The sequence below is a fragment of the Suillus subaureus genome (genome assembly GCF_016647635.1).
Source record: "Suillus subaureus strain MN1 chromosome Unknown BJ212scaffold_97, whole genome shotgun sequence".
Taxonomy (NCBI): Eukaryota; Fungi; Basidiomycota; class Agaricomycetes; order Boletales; family Suillaceae; genus Suillus; species Suillus subaureus.
Window position 1 is genome coordinate 40504 of NW_024538653.1, and position 18598 is coordinate 59101.

Sequence of the window (18598 nt, forward strand, 5' to 3'; positions counted from 1 at the left end):
ATCAATTCCATGACCATCTTGCTTCCTGCCTGGCACAAAATCCTCCTCAACTTGCAAATGACTCCAATGAATATGCCATGGGACATTTGCACCCACTGGAACTCAACCTTCAATATGCTGGATTATGCTGTCATCCATCAGGAAGCAATTGACACAGTCACTCAGTGGCATGACCTAGGATTGCGCAAGTTTGAGCTTGTCAACAGTGATTGGGAGATAGTCAGCCAGTTGCAGGATGTATTGAAGGTAGGTGTGGGTCACTTACTGGAAATTGCTTACTAAACATGTCTTTCAAGATTCTCAAGGACACCACATTGTTTTTCTCACAGGGGACACCTAACCTTGCAAGGGTTATTCCCACAATGGATTTGATTGACAAGCAACTCACCACCTGCTCACACAACAAAAAATATTCTGCTTCTATTTGTGTGGTTGTTTGCCTTGCAAAACAAACACTCAACCAGTACTACCAGTTGATGGACAAGTCTGAGGTATACTGGATTGCTATGGGTGAGTCTTTTTTTGATTTAAATAATAATATGATACTGACCTTTGTTTATTTATTACTACAGTACTGCATCCACACCATAAATTGGCCTATTTCAAGAACACACAGTGGGAGGATGCCTGGATTGGGACTGCAGCCACACTTGTCCATGATGAGTTTGAATGGTCATACCTTGAGGTGGGGATTCAAGAGAACAGTGATGATATTGAGATGTTGAATACTATGGCTCATGAGGTATGTGTTTTTCTTTATGTTTGCATAGCTCAATATCATTAACTGCAACTTGACCTTTGAGAATTTTTTTGACAATATGCCAGCACTGGTGCCACCCAAGTTGAGTGACCTGGGGGATGAACTGGAGCACTACCTCAACACCAATATCAAGGATGTCCCTGATCCTATTGCCTGGTGACACAAGCACTGTGCAGTATATCCCCACCTTTCTCATATGGCCTTAGACTACTTAACAATACCTGGTGAGTCCATGCCCACCCTCCTTTATGGGTTCATTCTGACATATTTTTGTCACACATTTTTCATAGCTACATCTGTTGACGTTGAATGTCTGTTCAGCCAGGGATGCCTCACGTGCATTCATGTCTGATGGCTCAGTCTACTCAAGCGCTCCTATGCCTCAGTTATTGGAGCTGCCTCAACCTCATCAAGATGGAAGACATTGTCAAGATTAGTTCCCTACCTGATGTTGAAGATACTAATGAGAAAGAGCTCAAGGATGGCTGGGACTGCATTGAGTAGCTACATAGTACATTTTTTGTATCATTTCATTATAGTATTCTATACCCACAGGGTATACCCACCATGGGTGGTACCCTGGGGTGTTATATCCTCCTACCTGTCACTACACCCATACCCTCAGTGCAGGTATGGGTACATCTCAGGGTAAGGGTACAGGTGGCACCTGTGATACCCTGGGGTTTACCCATGCACATTCCTAGACATGACAGATGCATTGTTTGCCAGACCACCAAATGCAGTAATTCTCCCCCTAGATCTTTGGTGTAAAAATTATATCACCTCCTTCAACCACTTCTTCATGAACAAGTATTCCTCATGCTTGTCAAAATATGTTCATTTATACTATAGAAAGATATCCTCTTACAGCTGATTCCAAAACTATGCGGAATCGCAAAATCAAAACTTGAGTGTCGGAAACAGCCGAACAAGGACCCCGTAAGCATACTGTGAGATTTGCGCTGCACAGCATCTGTGTCATTCATTAATGCCGCCATGCACTGTTTCGAACAATCTAAAGGCTCAAATCCCTGTTCTCCGTCAATGTGGGCACTTCATTAAACATATCTGCCATCTACTTGGAGTAAAAAAGACTCTTGTGTACAAGGTTTTACAGCTCTGTCCCTTGACTTGGAGTTTACAGCACTCTCATATCCACAGCAAGCATACAGGCCAGCATTGCACCCTCACCATTGATGACATTGCCTTCATCACTGCCATTCTTCATCACCACCCTACTATTTATCTCAATGAGCTACAGCATGAATTGCACTCTCACTGTGGTGTGCTTGTGTCTCTGCAAACACTTCTTCGCACATTTTCGTGGTTGCATTTCAAGCACAAATGCATTTCCACTTATGCTCTTGAATGGAATGAAGAAAAATGTGCTATTTTTATGAATAGTATTGCTAGCATTGCACCTGACCCTGAAATGTTGATGTTTGGTGACAAGGCTGCGAAAGATGAGAGAACCCTCATTCGATGCTATGGCAGATCAAGGATTGGAATGAGGTATGTCAAATTTTACTGTGATTGACATGCAATGACCAGTCTAAATCAGATGCATCCAGATAAGTTTAATTTCTATGAATAATACAAAGATCACTTGCCCATGAGAGTTGCCAAGGAGGTACTTGAAAGTGTATTTTTTCCTCTCAGTGATCCTATAGTGTGATTTGTCATGCTTCATGAGAATTGTTGTCAGAAATTTGATGTAGTTGGACTCAGAGACTTGAAAGACCAGTTCCTTGACTTTTGTAGATTTCACTTCCTTGGTTTTTGCTTTGCCATTATTTTCAGTAGTAGTCTTGGTGTATGTATCAAGGTAAATAATGAATGTTGCCGTGAATCCAGGTGTCTCTGGGGAGGAATCTGATGGTGATGACATCGTCTTTCAGTGAACTGCATATACTACACTAGCGCTACTACAAATCTCGCAGTCATGTGCTTACAGGGTCCTTGTTCGGCCATTTCTGATGCTCAAGTTTTGATTTTGCAATTCCGCATAGTTTTGGAATCAGCTGTAATACATCATGTTCAAACATACGAAGAACAAAAAGATAGACAAAAAGTCAAATCTGAGACCCTGAAAGCAAACAAACAAGTGCAACTAGGTAGGTTGGTGTTCAAATTCATTAGAGTCTGTTCAGGAGGTCAGATTTAGGCCAACTTAGCTAACTTTTTCGAACTTCAAATCACATCAAGTAAGCCAGAGCTTGAATTCGAGTCACGCTGTTATCTCTGATACATACTACCATGTTGCTTCACCTGTTGCGCCATAGCAGTGACCCTGACTCAGATCCACCATCCCGTGATACTAGAAGTGACGAAGTCTTGGAAGATTACTCGAACTCTTGGGATGATGATGAGGCAGATGAAGGGGATGAGGTGAATGAAGGGGATGAGGTGAATGAAGGGGATGAGGAGGACAATGAAGATGATGCAGAGTGGGCACATAAGAAGACTCTTCAAGTGGTCATAGGCCTATTCCACCAAATAGTCACATCAGGTTCTGAAACTCTCACCATTGCGACGGACACCTTCAACTCCTACACAAATACCCACTACAACAAGACACCCTACCATACCTCAGCACTATGAGGGATTGGCTGGGTTACTGAACTTATCAATGGTCACGCTGAACGTATCCAATGCAAGCTGGGCATTCACTGCCATGTATTTATTGTATTACTCAATGTACTTCAGGAAGGTGGGATCAATGATTCGAAGCATGTAAAGCTGGAGGAGCAATTGGCGATTTTTCTGTATGCTTGTGTCACCAGTCTTTCTGTATGCCACATTGGCAAGTGTTTCCAACACTCTAACAACACTATATCAAGGTATGTTTTCACTGACTCTCACATCCTAACGAAGCTGATTTCTTTCCAGATATTTCAAGCGAATCCTTATCGCATTCTCCTCCCATCCTATCTACCCTGCCTATGTTCGGCTTCCTGAGGCAGATGCTCCAACCCCCCCTAAAATCCTCAACAGTCCTAAATTTTACCCTTACTTTGCAAATGTCATTGGTGCCATTGATGGCACACACATCACTTGCCACCCATCAGCCGCTGATTGCCAATCTTCCCATGACTGCAAGGGAAACTTATCGCAAAACTGTCTTGCTGCCTGTGACTTCAACATGCAATTCACCTACATGTTGAGCGGGTTCCAAGGGTCTGCAGCAGATGCTCATGTCTACCACATGGCTCGTTTGTCAGACTTCACAATCCCTCTGGGAAAATTGTATCTCACTGACACTGGATTCGCGGCATGCGATGAGTTACTTGTACCGTATTGTGGTGTTCGCTACCACCTTGCTGAATGGGACCATGTGGGCCTCTTGTATGTTGGCTCCCAACTTACCACACTCTAGTACTTACATACATGGCTTGTAGACCCTGCAACTGCCAAGAACTCTTTAATCTATGTCACGCAACACTCTGCAATGTTGTTGAGCAGATTTTCAGTGTCATCAAGAAGTGCTTCCGCATCATTCAGCTCCCTCCTGAGTACAGCTCAGATATTCAATCCCACATCCCTCCAGTGCTATGTCTAGTTCACAACATCATATGTATTCACGACCCAGATGATTTATTAGACTACTGCCATGTGGAATCAGACAAGTGGAGCACTCCTTACTATAGCAGTACACTTTCTGATGGGCCTCCAACTGAAGCAGCACACACTCGTGCACATCCACTATGTGATCAAATTGCACAGGACATGTGGGAGGATTATTTGGCAGAAAGAGTTCATCGAGGGCTGCCAATGCCGCCTGGTGTAGAAGAATAGTCAATCTCACATTATCACTCTCAAATGTAGCACAGCTGGTTGAATTGATGAACTTTGGATATGCTAATACATCGAAAACCTAGTTACTGCCACTCGCATGAGCCTGTAGGTAGTCTGCTAAGAATAATTTGCGGACACCAACTCATGTGATGTTAAGGTAAGAATCAGCAACTATAATGTCAGATTGAAACACTTTGATCATCTTGAGAACCTCATGATCATCAAGATCAGGCTCCTCTTGTACCAGGCAGACAGCCCTTTGCTTGCAGACTGGGGGCGGCTCATGACCCGCAGCAACTTCCTTAAGCACAACAGTTGTGGTGTCAATGCTGCTCTTCACCTGTCCACCCAACTCCTCCAATGCATTTAGCAAAGTGCACTGGGATTTTGATGACCCTCCTGCACTCTTGCCAGACTTCGAAGAGTGAGGAGGGTGAGATTCCTGGCATGAGGTATCATCATCCATAGTCTTGTGTTTGATGGCCATTGAAGAAGCTGGTGTGGAATTGGACACCAATGAGGGTGCGGAGGGTATGAGGAAGCGTGGCAAGCATGGTGCTGTATTGGAGGATTGGGCCACTGAGATGAGCTGAGGTTGGACAGTGGAAGATGGGGTGGGGGGTCTTTGGGGACAGGCATCATCTCAGTGTTGGTGTTCTTGTGGAACTCGATGTTTTCGAGCAAGTTCTCTAGTGACTTCATTATGATGTCACTAGCGCTTGTGCTGTTGGTGGGCATTGATGTGTTGGCATTGATGTCGAGGCTTGCATGGAAACCAGTCCAGGTACTGGTGTGAGATGGGAGGATTTCGGTGAGGGCCTCATAGTGTTCCCAGCCCAAGGATTTGATGGACTTTACTTGAGGATCTGCCTATGAAAATTGTGAGTGCAGTGGTGAAGAGATGGCTGAAAAACACATACCTTGAGTAAATCCGCCCAAATTGTCTCAGATTCGGCAGTGATATTCACACCCTTCTCATGAGTGTAGGATATACTGGATGAGTTGGCTATCTTGTCAACAACTTTGAAGAACTTGCGCAGCTATAAGAGTAGTGGTATCAGTAATCATAGTGCCACTGGAGATGAATAGAATACTTACCCACCCCCACTTCTGATGGCATGCATCAGGGCTTTTAGGGGCACCCACCCCTGGAGTGCCCTTATTAGCCATCTCTGCAGCTGCAGCAACCCAGAACGATTTGTCGAAGTTCATCCCATCACCACCCTTGGCTTGATGGGTGGCGATGTATGTGATGAGGGCACTCTCATCCACCTGGGTCCAGATGCAATGGGATTCTTTTTCAACCATTTTGTTGGTTTGGGCAGATCTCCTCTTTGCCTTGACCATAGTGGTCCTAGTACGTACATGGAGGTGTTGGGATGAAGCTCGGGTTGCGGGCATGATTGATCATTGATAGGATAAGTAATTGTGTGACATGTGTTGGTCACATCAACCAGCAGTTCGGCAAGCTTACTTAATGTGGTTTGAAGTTCGAAAAAGTTAGCTAAGTTGGCCTAAATCTGACCCCCCGAACGGACTCTCAGTCTCGCAGCGCTGGTCGCATGCCCAAGAGAAAACGACCCTCCAAGTTTTCTCAAGAACTTGAAGATAAAATTCAACATGCCTGCTCTATTCTACATGCTTCTCCTTCTCCTAATATTCGTGCCATTGCAACAGAGCACAAAGTCCCATATGACACCCTTCGTCGCATCCAGAACTCAAGAACAACGAATGCTTTGCAGGCCTTTTTACTGGCCGCTCTCGTGCTGGACAAAAACAGACCTTTAATGAAGGACCGTCTGACGAAAATGATCAGAATGTTCAACCCCCTGCCATGCGCCCTTGTCTCGATACTACTCCTTCCAATTCAACTGGCGCACATTATTTTTCAACTTACTCGACTGCCACTAGTCAACAGGCATCCCCTCTAATTTTTCCTGCAGCATACTATACATAATTTCATATATTGTACCTACCTAGGTAATACCTTACAGTACTGTATATACCCATACTTACTTGAAACCCAAGCCTCAGCGCTGTATTACTCGTCAACCAGCGTGAGGTTCATCAACAGCGTCGGAGAGTTAAAACAGCAGTGTGATGTTGTGTGACACCATGCCTTCTGTGCAGGTGAGAATGTTTGCAACTCTGTGCTCAAACACTGTTTTGCACCGGCTTCTCTTTGGTAATGTAGCTTTGATATATTTCTTTATTTTTTAAACATAGCATTAAAGCAGGTACTGAATACTACCTGCTCCTGTTTTCGCCTTATTTTAATGTTGTGTAGTTGTTGCGTTATGAAAACCAGGTCGAAAAGTTTTGCAACTCTGGGCCAGAGATAGCACCCCCCTGTAGTGACGAGCCAAAAACAATGCAGTTACACAAATGATGGGATAGGGTAGCGAGGAGATGAAAGCAACAGACAGGATTACTGAATGAAATGCGAGAACACGGATGAAACTAGACACCTATGTGAACAAATACAATTTGCTGTTCTAATGAAATCTTCTTGCGCAACGATTTCATGGCCTTGTGCAATGCTACCGCAGCCTGTGTGCAGCACAATCTCCCCGAACTATCAACCAGGTGGCCATAAAAAGCTGACACAACCTGGCGTGCAACATCGTCATCAACAGACCGCATGGAACCTATGACACTGCGAAATCCGCTGAATTGCATAGCCGCAGCAAGATGGATCGACTCATCGGGACTGTTCTCATCGCCACGGTAGTGTGGCAAGCTGATAAGAATGCAAATTCTGGATTCTGCCAGTCTGATCGGATGATGTCCTTGATCATCAATGGCCCGTCACGCATGGCGAAGGAAGACTCGAAAGGTTGTATCCGATTTGGCATTCCGTGGCAGGCGAGATGGAGCCACTGATTACGGTTTAGTGCATCAAGTGCACCCTGCACTGTTGCGTCGCTGTCCTCGAGCAATGTGAAGGACGACACGACAGGCTCGAGACATTGAGCTACGACAGTTAGTTCGGGAGCGACACATTTGAGCTCCTTCCCTCCCTCCGGGTTTCCTTGACCAATGGCAACAAAATGTTGTGGGGACACGTCCCGAAAAACCCGCCGTCTCGCCCGAACGAGCGTTGTCAAAGTGGGAGTATAAGAGGAGATGTAAATGTCAGACAAATTGTCTCTGTGCTTCTCATACGGTCCTGCTGCATGTAGAGGAAGCAGCGTGAACTCGGCAGTGGGACACCACCAGATATGCGAACCAGGACAAACATCTGACTCCCTAAGAGCTTGGACCACGGGGTCAACAATATCATTCCGAAGCTTGCGAAGGATGCCAACAAGCTTGTGTTGACGATCAGAAGAACCAAACAGCTTTGCGAGTGACTGGAACTCGGAGGACAACTCGGACACTTCGGCTTGTGTAGTGTCAAGCGGAACATGGACAGGACCTTGCCCACTCAAGATAATCAAGGCGTCGCAGCTGTACCGACTAGCATTGACAATGATGACCGGACCTTCTTCAGCCACCTTCTGTAGGTCAGAGAAAAGGGGAGGTAGGAGAAACCGAGAAAAGTCAGGAAGTATGCGGATGCGCAAGACGACGTCGTCCCATTGCATGGTCAGTTGCTGGATTTGCGGAGACTTGTCTTCAGTAGCCTGATCGAACATGTTACGAAGGCAAAAGCTCAACCGCTTGAACTCTTCTGCCAAAGCCATGCCAGTGTCACCTGACACAGAAAGTTCATCGAGTAGTGTGCTGAAGCGTGCCAACTGGGTCCAGAATACCGCACGACCTTGCTCAACCAGCTCCACCGCAGTCGTCAGGGCACCATGACGAACACTGCATGAAAAAGCATCTGTGGCAAGGGAAGAGACAGCCTCCCTGATGACGTCGAAATGATGCGAAGAGGACGACAAGAGAGCAACTTGCTGATCTAGGAATTTCAATGCAGTCTTATAGGCAAGCAATGCAGAGTCGTGATTGAGGGTGTGGGCAGAGGCCGCCCACGACTTGGCAACACCAAGATCTGCGCGAGATGCTGCATGTGATAGGTGGGAGAGTTGCGAATACAGGCTAAACGCTTCATCAAGGTCAGGCTGGACGTTCTGCCGCCGGAATCTGTGTGCTAGACTGAGGGCAAGATTGTCGAGAAACACAGATCGATTAGAATGACATGAGGGGAGGAGCTCCAGTGCAGCTCGATGGTGCTCGATGGCCTCATCAAGGTCAGACATGATGCCACGCTGCCGGAATCTTTCTTCAAGGCTAACAGCAAGATTATTCAGAGACTTGGATCGTTCTGAATGACGGGAGGGATGGAGGAATAATGCAGCGCGATGGAGCTCGATGGCCTCGTCAAGATCAGATATAATGCACCGCTGCTGGAATCTGTCCTGAAGGCTGAGTGCAAGATTGTTCAGAGAGATGGATCGTTCAGAATGACCAAGGGGACGGAGGTGTAATGCATCCCGATGGAGCTCGATGGCCTCGTCAAGATCAGATATGATGCACCGCTGCTGGGATCTGTCTCGAAGGCTGGCAGCAAGATTGTTGAGAGACATGGATCGTTCAGAATGACCAGGGGGACGAAGGAGTAATGCAATCCGATGGAACTCGATAGCCTCATCAAGGTCAGACATGATTCCGCGCTGCCTGAATCTCTCTCCAAGGCAGATAGCAAGATTGCTGAGAGACATGGATCGATATGGGTGATACGGGGGGAGGAGCTCAAACACAGCCCGATGGTGCTCGATGGCCTCATCAAGGTCAGACATGATGCCATGCTGCTGGAACCTGTCTCCAAGGCTGACAGCAAGATTGTTCAAAGACATGGGTCGCTCAGAATGACCATGGGGATGGAGGAGTAATGCAGTCCGATAGAGCTCGATGGCCCCATCGAGGTCAGACATGATGCTACGTTGTAAGAATCTGTCTCGCAGGGTGGCAGCAAGATTGTTCAGAGATATGGATCGTCCAGAATGACCAGGGGGACGGAGGAGTAATGCATCCTGATGGAGTTCGATGGCCTCATCAAGGTCAGACATGATTCCACACTGCTGGAATCTCTCGAAGGCTGAGTCCAAGATCGTTCAGTGACGCAGATCGATTTGAATGATGTGGGGGGCAGAGCTCCAGCGCAGTCCAACAGAACTCGATGGCCTCATCAAGGTCAGACATGATTCCACGTTGCAGGAATCTGTCTCGAAGGCTGAGTGCAAGATTGTTGAGAAACGTGGATCGACCTGGATGACCTGAGGAATAGAGTAATGCATCCCGATGGAACTCAATGGCCTCATCAAGGTCGGACATGATTCCACGCTGCTGGAATCTATCTCGAAGACTGAGAGCAAGATTGTTCAAAGACGTGGATTGTTCAGGGTGACCAGGGGGATGGAGGAGTAATGCAGTCCGATTAAGCTCGATGGCCTCATCGAGGTCGGACATGATTCCATGCAGCTGGAATCTGTCTCGAAGACTGAGAGCAAGATTGTTCAAAGACGTGGATCGTTCAGGATGACCAGGGGAGCGGAGGAGTAACGCAGTCCGGTTGAGTTCGATGGCCTCATCGAGGTCAGACATGATGCTACATTGCAGGAATCTGTCTCGAAGGCTGAGAGCAAGATTGCTCAGAGACGTGGATCGTTCAGAATGACCAGGGGAACGAAGCAGTAATGCAGCCCGATGGATCTCGATGGCCTCATCAAGGTCAGACATGATACCACCCTGCTCGAATCTGTCTTGAAGGCAGACAGCGAGATTGTTCAGAGATGCGGATCGATCTGAATGGCCGGCAGGACAGAGGGGCAATGCAGCCCGATGGAGCTCGATGGCCTCATCAAGGTCAGATATGATGCCACCCTGCCGGAATCTGTGGCGAAGGCAGGCAGCAAGATTGCTCAGAGACGCAGATCGATCTGAATGACCGGGGGGATGAAGGAGTAGTGCATCGCGATGAAGCTCGATGACTTCATCAAGATCAGACATGGTGCCCCAGTGCTTGAATCTCTCTCGAAGGCTGACAACTAACCTGTTCAGAGACAAGGATTGATCTGGATGACCGGGGGAACGGAGGAATAATGCAACTCGATGGAGCTTGACAGCCACATGGTTTGCTAGGTTAGTGAGGCAAGATGACCACTGCCCCATCTCGCTGTGAAATTTAGGTCTCCCACTGAGTCCAAAATGGAGTGAGATCAGAATGAATACACACTTGGGGGAGCTGGAACTGCAGCACTGGCGCACCAAAGACCCACCAGTGCAAGGGAAACGATACAGTGAGTACTCGACGATCCCTGGAATTTAACGGCGAGCTGCAAGGAAGGACCTCATACCCGTTCCCGCGCGGGTGCCGAGCCAACCATAGGTACCCGCGAGTCGCGAGGGCCCGGAGCTCAGGAAAAGGCATCCAAAAATATCCGAGTCCTTCACTGCCAGCTGAAGAATGTGCGCCAGTTAAACGTTGACGCGCTTCAAAGGGAGTCCAGAGAGGAGGAAAGAAAATAATCATTGGTTGATGTAGCTAGTAGTACATCCCTAACGTAGAACACTGGCGCATCAGTACCAAGAAAATAGTCGTTACACTCTCTTCCGAAACTCTTGAATCACATGTTTGTGGCGGTTCAAAAATAGTGAAAATAGTGGGATTCAAAGTAGAATTTGGGATAATATTTTGGATTTCGCACGAGACACTGACAAAATTTGAAGTTATGTACCCAGATTTATGTCAATTTAAATTTCAAAAATATTCTTTGCATTCTGTACAACATCAAAACCTATCTTAAATATCTCTAGCGCCGCTGTGTCATGTCAGCGGGTTTGCCGATGGTCGTCCAATGTTGCAGGATACAACCTAGTGCTTCTTGCCAATAGTACAAATCCTAAGTGCGCATGTACAAGTCACTATTTCGTGTTCAAGATCCTACAACCCTTCCTTGTAATGAGCCATCGCGCCTCTCAGAGATTCCTCATCCCCAAATCGCGGCTGAAAACGCGCAGTGAACGGTTTGGGGTGCGCAACCACGCCGTCCACGAAGCCCATGTCATCAATTGGGTTCTCTGGGTCCTGAGTGATCTTGAACGACCACAGAAGGAGCGCGATGTTGATAAAGACCGAACGATCCGCTATGTGCCGCCCGGGGCAGATTCTGCAGGTTGTTTTTCAACAAGGTTCTACTCGGTCCGATATCAGGCAAGGCCGTACCTGCGTCCAAAGCCATATGAAGGGAACTTGATGTCGTCCCGAATTTTGCCTTCGCTGTTGAGCCACCTCTCAGGATCGAACTTGTCAGGGTTGGAGTAAACAATCGGATCACGTGAGATTGCCCTGTTGAAGGGTGAGCAGCACATTCTTTGACCAGAATGAATATCAATCTGTACCAATGATTGCCAAAAACGATAGCGCCCTTTGGGATACACATGCCTTTCTGCTCGAGCAGCCATAAGAATCGGAAAATCATGCCAAGGAAATGGAAACGTACATAAACGATATCGGTCGATGCGCAGTGAGCAAATCCAAGGGTTACCACAGGCCTCCAGCGAAGACACTCCAGCATGAACGCCTCTATCTGCGGGAGCGAATTGTAGTCATCGAACGTGGGAGCTGTAACGACCGGGTTGAGATTCGTTCACTAAGATGAGCTTTGACACACTTCTGTCACGACCAACGACGATGTCCAGCTGCTCTTGCACTGTCTCCTGCGCCTTGGGATAACATGCTGAAGCCATCACGACATACATGATCGCCACAGCTGTCGTGTCTGAACCAGCGCCAAAGAGTGATCCAGCGAGATAGGCCATTTCTTCTTGCGAAAGCTTGTGCGAGGACTGGTTCTCAAGGAGGTACCGAGCAAATGAAGGACCAGCTTTTCCAGTCGCCTACGAAGAACTGGTCAGAAGGTGTTTAAGAAAGACATCGAATGAACAAACCAATTCTCTTGAAACGCGATTGAGTTGGTCATGGAAGACTTGACTCTCTTCTCTTCTCCATTCCTCCAACTCGGTCGTGTATCCTGGGACGTATTTTAGGATTGGGAAGCGCTCTATCAGGAATGCCCCAGGTCGCATGAGCATCTGGAAGCGCTTGAGCATTTTGTGGACGACGATGATCTCGGGAGCATTCGTGGCGGTGGGCGTGGACTTCCCATACATGACACGCAAGATGACCGAGGCGGCATAGCTTGCGTTGGATGCGTTAAGTGGTCATAGAACAAGGCACGAAGAGTCACACACCGATTCGCAGCTGCTTGATGTCCTTTAGGGTTATCAAGGATGTCAAGGATGACATCACGGGCGGCGTCCATCTGGATTGGCGCATAGGATTCTGCAGCCTTCACTTGAAGATGAGTGTGTGCTGCCCTAATGAAACAACTTCAGCCAAAAAGTTCGGCAAGAGAAGATATCAACACAACTTGCGAAGTCTCCGGAACTGCTCTCCTGCGGGTGAAAGGATCATACGTAGCCCACGAGACAAGATCTCTCCTGCTGCAACCGCACGAGGGCGGTCCGCTAACTGACCACCTTCCTTCTCCATTATGTCATTCGATTCCTGCGCAGGTGAGTATGAAAGTGCACGCTGACTAGTATTTGAACAATCTTACCTGATATCTGCCAATAATGACCATGACCTTGCCAGGCCCAACCCGAAGCGAGATGATGGGCCCATAGGTATTGATCCATTCAGCAAACTGTTGAGATTGGCTGTAATGCGTTTACTGTCAGCGTCCGCGTAGACCCAGAGCGTCCTCTATTTATGTTCTCACTTGACTTTTGGTAGAGGGTTTCGGAATAGCCAATATCCAGGAGGACCTGGGGGAAGAGGCAGGCGTGACCTTGATCGTATTCTAGCGCGGAGGACATTGGCTGCCAGAACGAGAGCGACCAATGCTCCTAGAGCCTTGAGCCCAAATGACAAGCAGAGCATTGTCTGATAGTCTATCAGCACAAATATGATAACTTCAAGGGAAGCAGGGGAGGAATGAAGGAAGGTGAACACGCGGCGCACCAGCCCCCATTTTATTAATATCCTAGATGAGCTGATATGGGGGAACCCTATTAGGAGATAGGTGGTGGCTCGCTAGCGGTTAGTGCGGTTTCGGGAGGATCTACATGATCAGTATCGAAAGACCTTTAAGTTTACTGGCATCGTGCCGAGGCTCACGTTTAGTTGATCAGGCTTTTGAAAGCCAAGAGGAAATCTAGCTATGTGTCCCCAGTGACCTTGATAGAAGAAATCGTTCCTTCTTTGTCAAGAGTGAGGTCGTTCATGTCTGACATGCAGGCTCGAGCTTAGCATCAACGGAAAAACTTGAAGCTTTGTATTGCAGCAATATATTTCAAACCCATGGATTTAGCGGATATCTATAATGGGTCGAACGTACCACTTGATCTCTCTGAGTGAAAATCTACCTAGTGAGATCACGAAGAACACACCTGCATGCAGCTTCTTGGCTGACCAAACTAGTCCAACTCCTTCCTGACGAAGTTTGATCATATGATCATGTATCCTAGCTATCACCGCCGGCCATAGCATTATTATCTGCAAAATCATGATCAGAGGGAGTCTAACACATTGATAGATGTAATTCACGCACTTGATGTTCCAAGTCCATTGTCCATTGTCGAACATCAAATTCACAAACGTCGCAGTGGCGAAAACAAGTGAAAATGTGCTTACTAACCTGTTTGTCAAGGTACTTACTACTTGGCCAGAAACGAGAAAGCGAAGACCACCGAAATACGGTGCCGAAAGGACGAGCCTCACTTCGGCGGGCTAAAACTAGTCATATATCATTGCAACGTTCTCCATAGAAAGTGTGAACTTCTGGATCATGATCAAACCATGCTTGCTCCTCATGTTGCACAAGCCATCCCCAAGTCTGCGACACTTTGACTTGCGGATTTACAGGCGCAGAGCTCGTTAGCTTCGATCTGTCAGGATGCTATGCTGGATTGGTGGCCGCAGTGGACACGTGCAACCTCTTGTAGTCGCTCATTCCTTTCACAGGTTTCTACAACTTCATTGCTCGGATTTCTACTAATGTGCGTACGCATTGCGATTCAAGCTTATCTACCTGGATTTTGTGCTGATGAAATGCGGATAACATGACAGTGTCCTCAGTTTCGTCTTCGCCCACTTGCGCTCCTGATCTTCATCCTCCTCCGAGTCGTGTTCCTGACAGTCCTAACTTAATTGTGGTACCATAGCATGGCAGATGATGTAGAACAATGTCGAGCGGCCTTGAAGAGATGTGCCCCTGGCTATTCTCTTCGATCACAATCTCTCAGCAATCTCGCTAACAGCCTTCGAGACAGATTCAAGTAGCAGGGCGTCCAGTCTAACCTTGATGAGTCCGTCGAGCTCCACCGGGCTGCACTACTCCTTCGTCCCCTCGGTCATTCTGATCGACCATGGTCTCTCAACGATCTCGCCGTCGGCCTGGGCGACAGATTCATGGAGCAGGGCGTGCTGTCTGATCTTGAGGAGTCCATCGAGCTCCTTCGTGCTGCACTGCTCTTTCACCCCCGGTCATCTTGCTCGATCGTTGTCTTTCAACAATCCCGCCCCCACCCTTCAAGAAAGATTCAGGCTGCAAGGCGCCCCATCTGACCTTGATGGGTGCATCGAGTTCAATCGGGCTGCACTACTCCTTCGACCCCCCAGTCATTCTGATCGACCACCAATCTCACCTTCAGCCTTGGAGACAGATTCAGGCAGCGGGGTGTCCCGTCTGATTTTGATGATTGCATCAAGCTCCTTCGGGCAGCACTACTCCTTCACCCCCCTGGTCATTATTATCAACCATTTTCTCTCAACAATCTCGCCCTCGGCTTTGTAGATAGATTCAGGCAGCAGGGCGACCCATCTGACCACGATGAAGCATTTAGCCTGTTCTTGCAACTCTCCCACACATCCCATGCAGTCTCTCGTAGCGATCTTACTGCTGCTAAGTCATGGGCCACCTCTCCCGAGGAGACAAATCATAGTTATGCATTGGTTGCATATCAAACTACATTGAAAGTCCTAGATCAGCATGTCGCCCTTTTGTCGTCTTCCTCACGTCATTTCGATGTCGTAAGGATGGCCCCGGGTTCGCTTGCTGCAAACGCTTTCTTGTGCAGCATTCATCATGGCGCGCTGAAAACTGCTGTGGAACTGGTGGTGCAAGGTCGCGCAGTGTTCTGGACCCAGTTGGCACGCTTAAGCTCGCCGTTCGATGGACTTTCCCTACCCAGTTACACTGGTGCAGCCTTGGAGGAGGAGTTCAAGCAGCTGATCTTTCGCCTTCGCATCGCATTCGATCAGTCCACTGAAGACCAGTCCCCACACATCCGATGACTGACCATGCAATGGAACAATTCCGTCTCCCGCATCCGCATGCTTCCCGATTTGTCTCCGTTTCTCCTGTATCCCCTGTTCTCCGACCTACAGAAGGCCGCTGAAGAAGGTCTTGTCATCGTCGTCAATGCTAGTCAGTACAGCTGCGATGCCTTGATTGTCCACCGTGACCACAATCCTGTCCACATTTCAATTGGTATCACGCGGATCGAAGTCTCTGAGTTGTCCTCCGAATTTTAGTCCGTCGCAGAGCAATTTGGTTGTTCCGATCGTCAGAACAAGCTTGTGTGCATCCTCCGCAAGCTTTGGTATGATATCATTGACCCCATGGTCTGAGCCCTTAAGATGTCGAATGTTCACCCTAGCTCGCGTATCTAGTGGTGTCCCACCGCTGAATTCACTTTACTTCCTTTACATGCAGCAGGACCCTATGAGAAGGGGGGAGACAGCTTGTCACAGATTTACATCTCCTCTTGTACCCCCACGTTGGCGATACTCGTTCGTGCAAGACAGCGCGCTTCTCCATATACATCTACTCAATATTTTGTTGCAATTGGTCAAGGAAACCCGGACAGTGGGAATGAACTGCGATGTGTCGCTCCCGAGTTAGCCGACATAGCTCAGCGTCTCGTACCCATCGTGTCGTCCTTCACATCGCTCGAGGAGAGCGATGCAACAGTGCAGGGTGTTCTCGAAGCAATAAACCATAACCAGTGGCTTCACCTGGCCTGCCACGGAATGCCGAATCGACAATGACCATTTGAATCTTCCTTCGCCATGCGTGATGGGCCGTTGATGATCAAGGACATCATCCGATCCAACTGGGAGAGCCCGGAGTTTGTATTCTTGTCGGCTTGCCACACTACCGTTGGCGATGAGAAGAGTCCTGACGAGTCGATCCATCTCGCCGCGGCGATGCAATTTTCTGGATTTCGCAGTGTCATAGGTTCTATGTGGTCCATCGACGACGAGGTTGCACGGCAGGTTGTGTCTGCTTTCTACGATAAGCTGGTTGATGATTCGGGGGGATTGGACTGCACGCGGGCTGCGATGGCGTTGCACAAGGCAGTGAAGAAATTGCGGCGCAATAAGATTTCACTGGAACAGCAGATCGCCTTTGTTCATATAGGTATCTAGTTCGAGGCTCATTCGCTATTTTCTATGATCCTGATCTCTTTCATTCCCCACTGTCTCAATAATATCTCAGTTATTTGGATCATGTCTGCGCAATACTTTTTTGTACATTAATCATGGCTTGCTCCTATATATTCCTTTCTGCAAACATGTCTTAATCATGAACGTTGAACGTTTGAACAATGAAACACAAGACGTGGTACACTCCGCCTTTACCTTTACCAGATTGGTGTATTCACCTTGTGCATGATTCTTCTTCGATGCGTCCCTCTGTTACCGTGTGTTCGTGTCGCATAGAATGCAGAAATCATTGAGCACCCCCTCTGCATGAGTAAAAGGGAACGAGCCACAACCTCGCTGCCCATTAACAAGGTCATAAATACAACAAGCATGTCGCATAAAGATAGAGAGAAAAAGCATATCGAAAGTGTGTGATTACGATAAAATGATCTTGAAAGGATCCGATCCACCCCAGCTATCGTCGCCCGGCACACCGCATCAAGCCTCCGACCATTGAGATGCAAGAAATCACATACAGCTTGTACCTCGAATCCGCAATGATGTTGGCAAGCTCCAATGCGCGCTTCGCATTCCTGTCCAAGATGTATTAGAACTACAGGCACTGCATACAAAGATATGCTTACTTTGTGACATCCAGCCGCAGTGTAAGCTCAGGAACGTATATCTGCCGAACGGGAGTTACACAGCTCACAGGAACAGCGATCTCCTGTCTCGTCCAGCATCATCCAATCCAAGGTGAGTAGTTTCACAACGGCATCGTAAGCCTAGTTGATAAGTCCCTTGTAGTCGCTTAACCAAGCAGCTCTGGTATCCCGGTTGATTGTCGACACCTCTAAACTCTAGCACTCAACGACGTAGTCAAGACTGTCCCAGATCGTGAAGGACTGCCTGTAGTGAAGGTATTATGTGGCTCGTTCCTCAAATTGGTGGATGGTCCAAGGCAAGTTCACAGGGAAGCACCTCCACAAGGTTCTTGGCAAGTGAAACCCTCTCGTCATCTGAAGCCATGGATTAAGCCGTGATAGTAGAACCTCCACAAAAAGCTTACTTATGGAGTACCGCAAAACAGTGGTACCGACTTGTTCCAGCGCAGCATGATATGTTCCACCCTTGGACGTCATCCACTCTATGGAACGAAGTAGCAGGAGCTCGATGATGGAAGGAGTGACCTGCAACACAATGACAGAAGGGAGGCATCCCTCCATTTGGGGTAGAAGCTGCAAGTAGTGTTCAGAACATGAGTTTCGTGGGGTGCGAGTCCCATTCAAACCACCTGTAGAGTCGACCGATTGATAACCCGAAACGGCCAGCGATGGCCCGGACGCTAAATTACATAATACGGCAAACAAACATATCTAAACTTTGATTCTCTCCCCTGAAGATGGAACTGCTTTCAATCAACGATGAAAGCATTCGACAAGAGGAGCATGAAATTACTCCGTGAGATCCGCACAATAAAATCCTTCTCTTGTTCAAGTCCTCCCGTTCCGACAGAGCTGGCGTACATCCATCGGCTCCCAGCGGAACTTCTACAACAGGTCTTCTTGCTCATTGTTAACGACATCCCAGGCTGTCCCAGCATC

General features: G+C 47.8%; 7 protein-coding genes across 7 annotated transcripts; 5 read left to right on the top strand and 2 right to left on the bottom strand.

Moving 5' to 3' along the window:
- Positions 1–284: 284 nt before the first annotated feature.
- On the top strand, positions 285–784 carry BJ212DRAFT_1286670 (uncharacterized protein; the record flags this gene model as incomplete). The annotated part of the gene is made up of 2 exons (XM_041331952.1): positions 285–510; positions 573–784. The coding sequence occupies 2 exons, from the start codon at positions 285–287 to the stop codon at positions 782–784; spliced, it is 438 nt and encodes a 145-aa protein (XP_041186044.1).
- A 172-nt stretch (positions 785–956) lies between these two features.
- On the top strand, positions 957–1264 carry BJ212DRAFT_1487719 (uncharacterized protein; the record flags this gene model as incomplete). Its single annotated transcript, XM_041341310.1, has 3 exons — positions 957–984; positions 1051–1071; positions 1131–1264. The coding sequence occupies 3 exons, from the start codon at positions 957–959 to the stop codon at positions 1262–1264; spliced, it is 183 nt and encodes a 60-aa protein (XP_041186045.1).
- Positions 1265–5409: 4145 nt separating this feature from the next.
- Positions 5410–5863, bottom strand: BJ212DRAFT_1286689 (uncharacterized protein; the record flags this gene model as incomplete). Its single annotated transcript, XM_041331953.1, has 2 exons — positions 5410–5595; positions 5654–5863. The coding sequence occupies 2 exons, from the start codon at positions 5861–5863 to the stop codon at positions 5410–5412; spliced, it is 396 nt and encodes a 131-aa protein (XP_041186046.1).
- Positions 5864–14842: 8979 nt separating this feature from the next.
- BJ212DRAFT_1399370 (uncharacterized protein) lies at positions 14843–15266 on the top strand (the record flags this gene model as incomplete). Its single annotated transcript, XM_041337290.1, has 1 exon — positions 14843–15266. A coding segment is annotated over exon 1 (388 nt), but the record flags the coding sequence as incomplete, so codon positions are not given.
- A 92-nt stretch (positions 15267–15358) lies between these two features.
- BJ212DRAFT_1399371 (uncharacterized protein) lies at positions 15359–16005 on the top strand. Its single transcript, XM_041337291.1, has one exon. It carries the CDS (start codon positions 15603–15605, stop codon positions 15858–15860), a length of 258 nt encoding a protein of 85 aa, XP_041186048.1. The 5' UTR covers positions 15359–15602; the 3' UTR covers positions 15861–16005.
- BJ212DRAFT_1399372 (uncharacterized protein) lies at positions 15890–16345 on the top strand. Its single transcript, XM_041337292.1, has one exon. The coding sequence runs from the start codon at positions 15900–15902 to the stop codon at positions 16098–16100; it is 201 nt and encodes a 66-aa protein (XP_041186049.1). The 5' UTR covers positions 15890–15899; the 3' UTR covers positions 16101–16345.
- A 1098-nt stretch (positions 16346–17443) lies between these two features.
- On the bottom strand, positions 17444–18357 carry BJ212DRAFT_1399376 (uncharacterized protein). Its single transcript, XM_041337293.1, has 3 exons — positions 18064–18357; positions 17707–18013; positions 17444–17586 (listed from the first exon to the last, which is right to left on the bottom strand). The coding sequence occupies exons 1-2, from the start codon at positions 18218–18220 to the stop codon at positions 17934–17936; spliced, it is 237 nt and encodes a 78-aa protein (XP_041186050.1). The 5' UTR covers positions 18221–18357; the 3' UTR covers positions 17444–17586; positions 17707–17933.
- Positions 18358–18598: the final 241 nt, after the last annotated feature.